At 39.4% G+C, this 11,088-nt stretch overlaps 1 protein-coding gene across 2 annotated transcripts in view; it reads right to left on the reverse strand.

Annotated features, from left to right (window-relative positions):
* The window catches only part of TENM3 (teneurin transmembrane protein 3), a 470,182-nt gene extending 459,412 nt beyond the window's left edge, over positions 1-10,770 (reverse strand). For both annotated transcript variants that reach the window (XM_023221030.1, XM_031935298.1), the window contains exon 1: positions 10,459-10,770. In XM_023221030.1, coding sequence (XP_023076798.1) covers positions 10,459-10,690 — 232 coding nt within the window. In that variant the 5' untranslated portion in view covers positions 10,691-10,770. The remainder of the gene's footprint in view (positions 1-10,458) is intronic.
* Positions 10,771-11,088: the final 318 nt, after the last annotated feature.

Below are 11,088 nucleotides of genomic sequence, written 5' to 3' on the forward strand. Positions count from 1 at the left end.
AGTTGTGCCAGCACCATTTATCAAATCCCACTGAATAGAAAAACCTTTTTTTTTTGTTTTATGTTAAATTTCCCTATATACTAGAATCTATTTCTGAAATTTTTGTCTATTCCATGAACCTACTTGTCTTTACTTATACCAATATCATATAGACATGATTACAGTAGCTTCATAATACTTTTGAAAATACATATTAAGTCCATTTTGTCCTCACTATTTGACTTTTAAATGTGGTTTTGACTATTTCCAGACATTGAAAATATCAATTTATGATCACTTGAATTTTAAGATAAATTTGAAGATCACTCACTCCAATTAAAATTAACTCAACCCACTGGAATTCTATGTGATATCCTTAACTTCTATGCATTTATTTGGGGAGAATTCATACTCTTATGGTACCATCTTCCCATCTTAAAGCATTGGTTATTTATTTAGATCCTGTTTGATGTCTTTTTAATAATATTTTATAGGTAGCTTCATATTAGGTCACATAGCATGCTTGCAAAATTTATTCCAAAGAATTTTATAAAGTCTGTTGCCTTTGTGATAGGAATTTTTTTTTCTGACTTCCAAGCAGTAGATATTAATAACAGGTATCAGGCATTATTCTAAGCAGTTTACATATATTAACGCATTTTATCCTCAACAAACTACAGCACAATCTATGGATAATAAACATGGAGGCAGAGAGAAATTACATAACTTGTACAAAAAAGTTCCTTGGCCAAGATTAGGTAACCTGCCAGTCAGCTGAGGCAAGGCGGACCTGGGATTCACACACAGGTCATGTGGCTTCAGAACCTACACTCTCTGCCATTAGACTATATGATCTACACTGTCTATATATTTATTTTGTATTCATCCAAATACCAAAATCACTTCAAATTCTTTTTTTTAAATTTCTAGAGACACATGGTTTTTGTATGCATACAACCATATATTTAACAAAAGTACTGACTTTAACTTTTTCCAAAATATATATCAAATGTTATATATCAATTTTCTTATTACAATTGCTAAAATATCTAAAACAATTTTGAATAATAATTGTGAGCACAGGTAAACCTTTCTTATGTTCCTATTTCTATTGAAATGTCCTAGAATCTCACTTTTTAGAATGCTGTTTAATGTCTTGAATGATCATGTCAAGTATTACTACCACATTGAAGTGTTTTTTCTTCTTGTGAGTTTATTTGAATAAAGAATGGTTTCTAAATTTTTTCCAAAACTTGTAAATCATCTATTGATAAGATCATGTTTTTCTACTTTGGTTTATTAATCTAATTATGGTAGATTTCTGAACACCAAAAAATCATTGTATATTCAGCAAGGATTAGTAACCACTTGGTTATTAATTTGGTCTAGCATATTATTCTTTTTATATATTGCTGGATTCTTAAATGCAAATATTTGTTTTGAATTCTTACACACCTACTGAAAAGCAATTTCAGTAGGTAAAGCAATTTATATATGATTTCTTTTTTTTGTACTATTCTAATCAAGTTTAGTTACTAAGGTTATGCCAACTTCATAACGTGAACTTTGACACCTTCCATCTGTTGTGAAGGGTGGTGTTGAACAGATTTTTAAACATTAAACTTAGTTGTACTTTGAAGGTTATGTAAAATGTACCTAGGAACATATCGCGCCCTTTGAAACGGTCTCTCTTTTAATCACCTGTCTCATCTTGTCTGAAATAATTGGTGTTGACAAGTTTGCTCCATGCTCTGAAATCTTTTGGGGTTAATCATATTTTCTGAGAAAAAATAAATTCCTCTAGATTTTTCAAATGTATTGCTTGGAATAATAGCACCTCTTTAGTTGTTACAGTCTTTTTAGGATCTCTTCGTATTTTTGTTCTCATTATTTCTTAATCAGGATCATAGGTGCTTTCTATTTTATTAGCCTTTTTAAAGACTTAGCTGTTTTGTTTGCTTTAAATGTCAGCTACATCTTATGTGCCTCTTTCTACTTCCTCTGATTTCTTTGCCAGACAGTGTACTCTACTCATTTCTTTCTTTTGTTTTTTTTTTTTCTTTTTTTGAGATGGAGTCTTGCTCTGTCGCCCAGGCTGGAGTGCAGTGGTGCGATCTTGGCTCACTGCAACCTCCACCTCCCAGGTTCAAGCAATTCTCCTGCCTCAGCCTCCTGAATAGCTGGGATTACAGGCACACACCACCACGCACAGCTAGTTTTTGTATTTTTAGTTGAGACAGGGTTTCTCCATGTTGGCCAGGCTGGTCTTGAACTCCTGACCTCAGCTGATCCGCCCACCTCAGCCTCCCAAAGTGCTGGGATTACAGGTGTGAGTCACTGTGCCCAGCCTGAACTCATTTCTTAAATGTATAGTACATTCCTATTTTGTTGGTCTTTGTTCTTGATTTCTTCACAATGTTTTTCCTATGATAATGACTTTCACTGTCTCCCATACATTTTGGAAGCTGACTTTTCACTGCTCTTGATTGCTTTTTATCGTAGTCAAGGGACATCATAATCCAAGGGGCAAAAGTGTTTTTCTTCATTTATCTTTTTGTTATTTATTTCTAATTTTACTACATTTTATGATAAAATGTTTTGGCTTATAAAAGCTATTTTCTGAATTTTTTATTTTTTTTGTGGCTAAATACATAATCAGTTTCTGCTACAATACCATAGAAATATAAAAAATTGTATCATTTCTATCTGACAGTTGTAAATTTCTGTATATATATCTTAGTTAAAATTTTTGATTAATATTATGATTGCAGTCTTATTTTTGTCTTTCAGATCTGCCTGATTCTGAAGGAAGTTAATCAAAATATCTCACCATTAATGTGTTTTAACAATCTTTCTTTTTAAATAGTTTTTCCTTATAAATTTAGCTACTATATTATTGTTCAACATATGCATTTTAAGAATGTTCTTCTTCTGCACAGTATGCCTTTTATCACTTACCCAATGGTCCTTTCTATCCTGTTGAGAGTTTTTAGTCATAAATTCCATCTTTCCTGATATTAATACTGCCATTCCTCCTTTCTTTTTGTTTGTATTCACTTAATGTATCTTTATTCTCAACAATTTTCTTTACCATTTTAAGTGTATGTCTTATAAACACCAATAACTTTTATAAACCAAATGAGTAGTTCATGTCAAAATGCAGTACATTTATTTATTTTATTTTTTGGAGACAGAGTCTTGCTCTGTCACCCAGGCTGGAGTGCAGTGGCATTGACCTTGGCTCACCACAAACCTTCATCTCATGGGTGCAAGCGAGTCTTGTGCCTTAGCCTCCTGAGTAGCTGGGACCACACGCCCCTGCCACCACACCTGGCTAATATTTGTATTTTTAGTAGAGACCGGGTTTCTGTATGTTGGCCAGGCTGGTCTTGTACTCCCGGCTTCAAGTGATCCATCCACCTCGGCCTCCCAAAGTGCTGGGATTACAGGCGTGAGCCACCACACCTGGCCAAAATGCAGTATATTTAAATTTTAGGTAATAGGTAATAGAGTAGATTTGACTCCTTTCATCTCGTTTTTTGATTATTCATGATTTTTCCCGTTTCCTTTTTTTCCTTGGAGCTGATTTTGCTAAACTGGTCAGATTGCTACTCAATCCCTTTCCTCACTGCTAATTAGGTGGGTCTATTGTCCTCTTTTCATTGTATTAATGATTACCTTCCCACTCCTGACATTCATATTCAAATATATGTTTCTCATTGTCATATGAATGCAAGATAGCAATTATTTCCCTCCACTAAAGCTCTGTTTCATAACTATTTCCCCACTCTCCCTCTTCAGATGAGATGAGAATTTGGAACACTTTTACTTTTCTACTTTCCTCCAACTACTGGATTTTGCTGAGATAGGTAAATGCTTTTAGTTCCAGCCTTCTGTTAAGGTTTCTCTTGTAGTGCTTCTGACACATTTCCGGTTGCTCTGCCATCATCATTTGAGATTTAACTACATACACCATAGAGCTGTTTTCTCATCATTGTCTCCTCTTTGGAGGTCATGATGCTGATTCAGTTGCTATTTCTTCTTGAGTACTTCCTTAGATGGTGTATGTACATTGTTGACATAGTCTCTGAATCCCAGCATTACCTCAGTATCTTTCATTTACTCTGAGAGATAAATGCTATTGACGGGGTTCAGGCCATGCTACCCAAAACATGGCATCTTGGCATTTGAGAAAACAGCAGAAGCAGGAAGGTCATTCTCACTTTCCCCTTGCCCTTCTCCCCTGAAGGAAGACATAAGATCCTCATCCAAGAGGTGCCCTCCCTATATGAGAAGGAAGGAACATCCATATCTCTGAAGACACAAGGACACAGAGAAGAATCTGAACAAACAGGCCTTGCCCAGTTCCTCCCAGTTTTTCATCATTCAACCCCTGTGTCCAATCATACTTCTCTGTGACTGTCCACTCTTCATCCAACCCTGCACAAAAATACACAAGTTTACCCATTTCTTTCGGCATTCATTTCCTTATGAAGGGTCTTGTGTCACCGAAAACCTACATTAAATGAATTTGTGTGCATTTCTCTTGTTAAGCTGTCTTTTGCTATAAGGGCCTTAGTCATGAACCTAGTGACGCATGGGAAAAGAAATCTTTCCTCCCCTAGAGTATCTTCTCTGCAGATAAGATCCCTGGGTTGCTTTTTTTTTTTTTTTTTTCCCTCTCAGTAGGTGTTATTCCACTGTTTTCAAGCTTTTGTTGTTGCAGAAGAGAAATTCATTATTGGTGTCATTTATTTTTAGTAAGTAAAAACAAGTAACCTGCCTTTTCTCTGTGGAATCTTGTAAACTCTCTTTATCCTTAAAGTTAAAGAATTTTTCTAGAATGTGCTTCGGTTTGTGTATGTGCATGTGCGTTGTCTTCTTAATTTTATCTGAAATTCTCTTTTCTGTTTTGAGTTGTTTCTTCTACCTGGTCTTCAAAACCACTAACCTCTCTTCTTCAACTAATCTGTTGCCACTTTTAGTTTGTAAATTATGATTGTAATTTTTTCTCCAGCATTTGGTGGCCATTGTTGTTTTGTTGTTACTGCTTTTTGGTTGTTATTGTTCTGGGATTTCTGCACATGCTTTAGTTACGATGTTTTATTTTAGTTATTTTGGTTCAGGTTGTCTTCTTTTATCTCCATTGTTCATTTTCACTATAAGCTTCTTAAATCTATTTCTTTTGCATCTTATCCCACTTCCTGCATGCTGGGTGCCATTAAATTTGTAGTTTTCCTGAGGTGCTTTAAGAAAGAGTGGGAAATCGTGTTAAATTCCTGGAACGAACATCTCTACTCTTTGGTTTTCTCAGATGGCATTCTCACCATATCAGAGGGAGAAACGCATCTGTTTAGGCTTCCCCAGCTCCTGAGGGCCCAAGGAAACCAGCTGCTCCCACACGGCAACATTTGCCCAAGCGGAGGCCATGGGAGGGGCAGGCCAGCCTCTCTCTGGAACCACCAGGCCACAGCATTCTTCTTGACCTTCACATTAGGGCTTCACCCCATTCCACGCTCTCATCTGGCACAAAGCAGAAAACACCTGCACCAGCTTGGTTCTTCAGGATCCTAACAGAGTTGCAGATCTCATGTGTACCCTCCATCACTGCTCAGCTCACAGGAGGCAGGGAGTCCGCTGGGAGATGAGTGGATGAGCCCTATTCAAGCCACCATCATGCCAGAATCCAAGATACATATTTACAGGAACATTCAGACTGCTCCTCTAATGTCCTTTTGTTTCCTCACAAGGGTTATCCTTGGTAAGGGGCAGGTCTAGCATCTGGAATGTTTGCATACAAGATGGGCTAGCACTCAGGATGCAGCCCATAAGCGAGGTCCGGCAGTGGGGAATCAGAGCTTGTGGGATCAATTTCCCCCTTCTCTTTCTTTCCTCTTCCCAGTGGAATCCCCCAAACTACACCTGAACTGGCCTTGAACCAGAAAGGGCAGGAGGTGAGCAGAAGCCATGCTTCTGGGGGCTGGGGGTGCTCAGCATTACGATGAAGGTAAGAATGAAGAGACGGCATGGCCCAAAGGGGAGTTTCTGCGAGTGGGGCCATGCTGTCAGCAAAGGCCAGAGATGAGGCACACTTAGAAATCAATAGGTGCCTGTCGTTGTCAATCTGCCTTCCTCCTTCCCTTCCCTTCTTTGCAAATTTATTTTGTTTTAATTTCAGTAATGTATAAATATAGATATCATGGTGTTTTTCAAATTTAAAAACAGAGTCCTGGTTGGGCGCAGTGGCTCACGCCCATAATCCTGCACTTTGGGAGGCCAAGGTGGGCGAATCACCTGAGGTCAGGAGTTCAAGACCAGCCTGGGCAACATGGCGAAGTCTCATCTCTACTAAAAATACAAAAATTAGCTGGGCATAGTGGCAGGTGCCTGTAATCCCAGCTACCTGGGAAGTTGAGGCAGGAGAATTGCTTGAACCCGGGAGGCAGAGGTTGCAGTGAGCCGAGATCATGCCATTTCACTCCAGCCTGGGAGACAGTGTGATTCCGTCTCAAAACAAAAACAAAAACAAAAACAAAAAACAGAATCCTTCCTCTCCATTGCCATTCTACAAATAAAGAATAAATGGTGTTCTTCACAAGTTAAAATTCTTAAATTCACAACCCCAACACTGATTATTGACTAACTCTTACACAATTTGGGTTAGGGCCCCAAAGTGGTTCTTTTCAGGCTTATGACTCAGTGGAACAAATGTATTCTTCCTTCCAGACATCATCTCTTTTCAAGGTTCACCCTCACGGGCCGTGTTCCTTATTGGAATTGATAAGTATTTGGTCATTTGGTCAAGAATACTACAGGCAATGTGCATAGCCCAGAGAGCTGCAGCAGAGAAACAATGTTCTTTTATTTGACCACTTCTCCAAAAGCTGTGGGATGATCCTATGCAGCTGTTTCATAAGAAATTTGTCTGAAACCTGATGGGATAACTTTTCTTCAAAGATTAATAAAAGAAAATAGCATCCAAGAATGCAGAACAAGCCATTGTTACCCTAACCTCATCCTCACCTACAGCAAGCTCCACAGCTGTTCAAAGAGCAACTAGTTCCATCACCCACCAACAAACGACATGAAGAGATTTAAAAAGAGAAAGAGATCTATGTGAGATCCCGTCAAATTACACAATGACTGTGAAGGTGAAATGATCCCCAGCATTATACTACCTAAATATAACATATAATTAACAGTAGTCACCTGCCAGTCAGTAAGGCCATACAAAACCATTAAAATCAAGTTTGATAATTAGACATAAAATTGGTCAATTAAAAATGTAAAAACATCATATTTCTTGATTTGAATTCTCCATATAATTGAACCAACAGAATTCCTGCTTGTCCCTTTCTCCAGCTGAAGCTGCATTTCCCTGTGTCATTCAAGGAGTAAATGGATATAGGACTGATCGGCTGTTTTAAAACTCCATGGACAAAAAAAGTGAAATTAGCATGACTCTTTGGAATTGTTTCAAAGATATTTGGCTACTATGAATATTTTTAATCTTTCATTTGTATTACCTATATGATGTCAGTAGCTGTGGCAGGAAGCACATTTTGTCAATTAAATAATTAATCCCATAGCATAATAGTCCATGAGGAAAAATTGACATTTGTCAGGTTCAAAGACAATGAAAGCCTGTAAAGATTTTATATTATGCTTACTCAAGAAAAACATGATCTGATAGCAGACTTTCCTTACTCATTTCTCTCCTACACCTGCCACTCCCACTACAAATACTCCCCACATCAAACCACAGGAAGGAGAAAGTATCTGCAATGCCACCCTCACACTCATCCTCATTCACCCAATTACAAAATCATATCAATTTTATTTCCTAAATATGCCCACAGTTTCCGCACACCTCACTATCTACACCATGAACATTTTAATTCAAAATTGACTAAAACGGGCTGAGCGTGGTGGCTCACACCTGTTATTTCAGCACTTAGGGAGGCCCAAGTAAGAGGGCTGCTTGAGGCCAGGAGCTTTGAGAGCAGTCTGAGAAACAAGCGAGACCCTGTCTCTATTAAAACAAAATGTCTTTAAAATTAGCCAGGAATGCTGTGGTGTGCACTTACGATTCCAGCTACTCAGGGGGCTGAGGCAGGAGGAGTTTTTGAGCCCAGGAGCTGTAGGCTTCAGTGAGCTACGACTGCCCCACTGCAGCTCGGCTTGGGCAACAGACTGAGACTTTGTCACTAAATAAATAAATAAATAATAATACTACTACTAGACTTAAAAAATTGATTCCAATAAACCAAAGGGTGATATTTTACTGAGTTGCCTGTTTTTCACTGTGGCAACTGCACAGAGATTAGAAGCCAGGCCAGAGTCGGGCAAGCTTGGGCTCAAGTTCCAGCAGAATTTCAGGAGCCATGGGATCTCCAGCCTCTCCAAACCTCGTACGTCTCAACCTGTGAAAAGACTATGCTACCAGGATCCACCTTACCAGGCAGCTGCACACACCTGCCTAGGGCGCTGACCAGCACGTAGGCAGCATTAGCTGTAACTAGCAGTCCATCCCATCTATGCTTCTACAAAGTTCGGATTCACACACGTCAAGTGACCTGCGGTGCCATCACACACCGTGTGTGCGCTTCTCCATTCACTTACGCTCTCCAGCAAGGCCTCCCTGGCCGCCTGGCACACCTTCTCTTTCCTCTGCCCCTTCGTATTCTGCAGTCCTTGGTTCGGAAGGAGGGAGGAATAACGCTATTTGGCCCCCTAAGAACTTCTGTTTCAGGGCTTCTACAAATGCTACCGCCAGGTTGTCAACAACAGTCTGCGCTGGATTAAGGCTGTCTAGGAGGAGAACGGTTCCGTGTGCTATTTTTAACCTGTGTAGGCATCATCTGTGCTGCCAAAAAGAAATGCTTGCCTGGGGCGGAGATGACCCCCAAACGCAGCCACATGTGCTGCTGTTTCCTTTGAATAATATTCCACAGTGTGGAGTTTGGGTTTTTTTCTTTTCTTTTATTATTATTATTATTTTTGTTTTCCAACAGGGCACTAAAGAGTTATTTTTGTTACAAAAAGCAAGACTTTACATTCGGTCCAGATCGCATGCATTTCTACACTACTTATTATTTTTTAAATTGTTGAAAAAATGTACACTGATAATCTATGTCAGCTGGGCAGATAATATGAAAAAATGGGTTTCAAATGACAATCCAGTGTACAAGCAACTAACAGTACATACCTCAAATACGTGTTGTATCTCTCCTGAAAAACTGATGAAAATTTTTAAGCTATTTTGTCCCTTTTCATAAAATTTGATACCAGTAATTAGTAAGGCATGCTTTAGGGTATAAAAATCTCTCCTTAGCAAATCAAATGAGTTTTCTTTGATGTAAACCGGCTTGGGTGAGTGAACACTGTTTCAATCTAGTTAGAACGGCTCTTTGCACAATGCAGGGAAGAAAAGAACCATGGAAAATTTTCAAACTTTTGAGCGATTTATTGCATTATTACTTTTTCTTCAATGTGTTCCTGCCCAATATCAAACTGTTAGTCACACTGTCTGTATGGTGATTGGAAAAGAAGGAATATATTCTTTATTATTAAAGTTTAATTTATTTTTCCTCATTTCCAGATTAAATTAGCTAAGGGATGCTAAGTTATATGTAAATTATACTGCACATTAGAAATGTAAGAGGATTTTATTTTTATTAATCTTGCCCACATCTCAAGACTGTATTAGAAGAAACAAAATATAACTACGTATGTCTAATAAAAATCACCTACTGTCTTAAGAGTAGAAATGGGTAGGTTTAGGATAGTGAAGTAAAGTTACAGGAGTCATGATTCCACTGGGAGCATCCTCAGGCCAAAAACAGTGTAAAAATGTTCCACAGATATACGCGAATAAGCAAACCGTAGTGGATTATATTGTGGGAAACTAGGAAGTGCTAAGGTATACACTTAATTTACTAGGTTGCCTGGGAGAAAGACAATGGGAGCTTTCCGTGGCGGGCTCTTGTGTGAATCAGACAGAGGCAAACAGCAGGGCTGCTCGGGTGCTGAGATGATCTGGGATAACAAGCCACACTTTCTTGTGAGGGAAAGGTGGGTTTCTTCACCAACAGCTCCTGTTCTCCTTGTACCAGTTCTAACCACAGACACAATGGCTGTGAGCACCTTCATTCAACTAAAAGGGAGCCCCAGAGACTGGAGTTTCAAGTTTACACAAGTTTGCACAAATGCTTGGACCATACGCAGAATCATAAACCTCACGTATAGCAGATGAGGTTTCGGAATTTTCCGAATTCAGTGTCTGTGCCTGTGTCTGGGGGGCCAATGTGCCCATTGGCAGCTTTCTACCTCTCCTCTGGAATACTGTGTGATCCTCTAACATCTCAAAATCACAATCAGCAGATGGAACACCAAAGTCAGAAAACAGACATGTCACCTTGACACCTACGAGTTAGCAACATGTGAGCATTGCCTTATTTTACTAGGACAGTTACTCACCTTGTCTAGTGAACTCGTCTGCTTCTCTGTGAACCAAATCCTTCACTCTGTTGCCATAAAGCAGCCGTGAGGAGTCATGATCAAAAGCTTTCAGTGTCTCGCTGGAGCTGTAGGACTTCTGTGTGGGTACCCGGCACTCCTCATTGTCTGCGGAGGAATTGGTGTAACGCCGTTCTTTCTCTCGTCTGCTCTTGGTCAGGGAGCAATAAGGCCTGCGTTCTTTCACATCCATACTTCATTCCTTCTGTGTGCACATCAGTCCTGCTGGTGACAACTTAGGCTCAGGGTTCAAGTCTCATTGGCCTCTCTGTAAAGATACAAGGTTTGCATGATGTCAGCATGACGTTCACCTAAAAACTGGCTACTCTCTACCCTTCTCAATCTGGGATGGTAGGAAACAATAGTATTGCTTACCTAGGAAACTTGCTTTCAACAAGAAATTAGTATTCCTGAAATTAGTGTAAAATATTTTGTATCTGTAATCCCATCACTTTGGGAGGCCGAGACGGGCGGATCACGAGGTCAGGAGATGGAGACCATCCTGGCTAACACGGGGAAACCCCGTCTCTACTAAAAATACAAAAGACTAGCCGGGCGAGGTGGCGGCGCCTGTAGTCCCAGCTACTCGGG

The sequence above is a fragment of the Piliocolobus tephrosceles genome, chromosome 3 (assembly GCF_002776525.5).
Source record: "Piliocolobus tephrosceles isolate RC106 chromosome 3, ASM277652v3, whole genome shotgun sequence".
NCBI classification, from domain to species: domain Eukaryota; kingdom Metazoa; phylum Chordata; class Mammalia; order Primates; family Cercopithecidae; genus Piliocolobus; species Piliocolobus tephrosceles.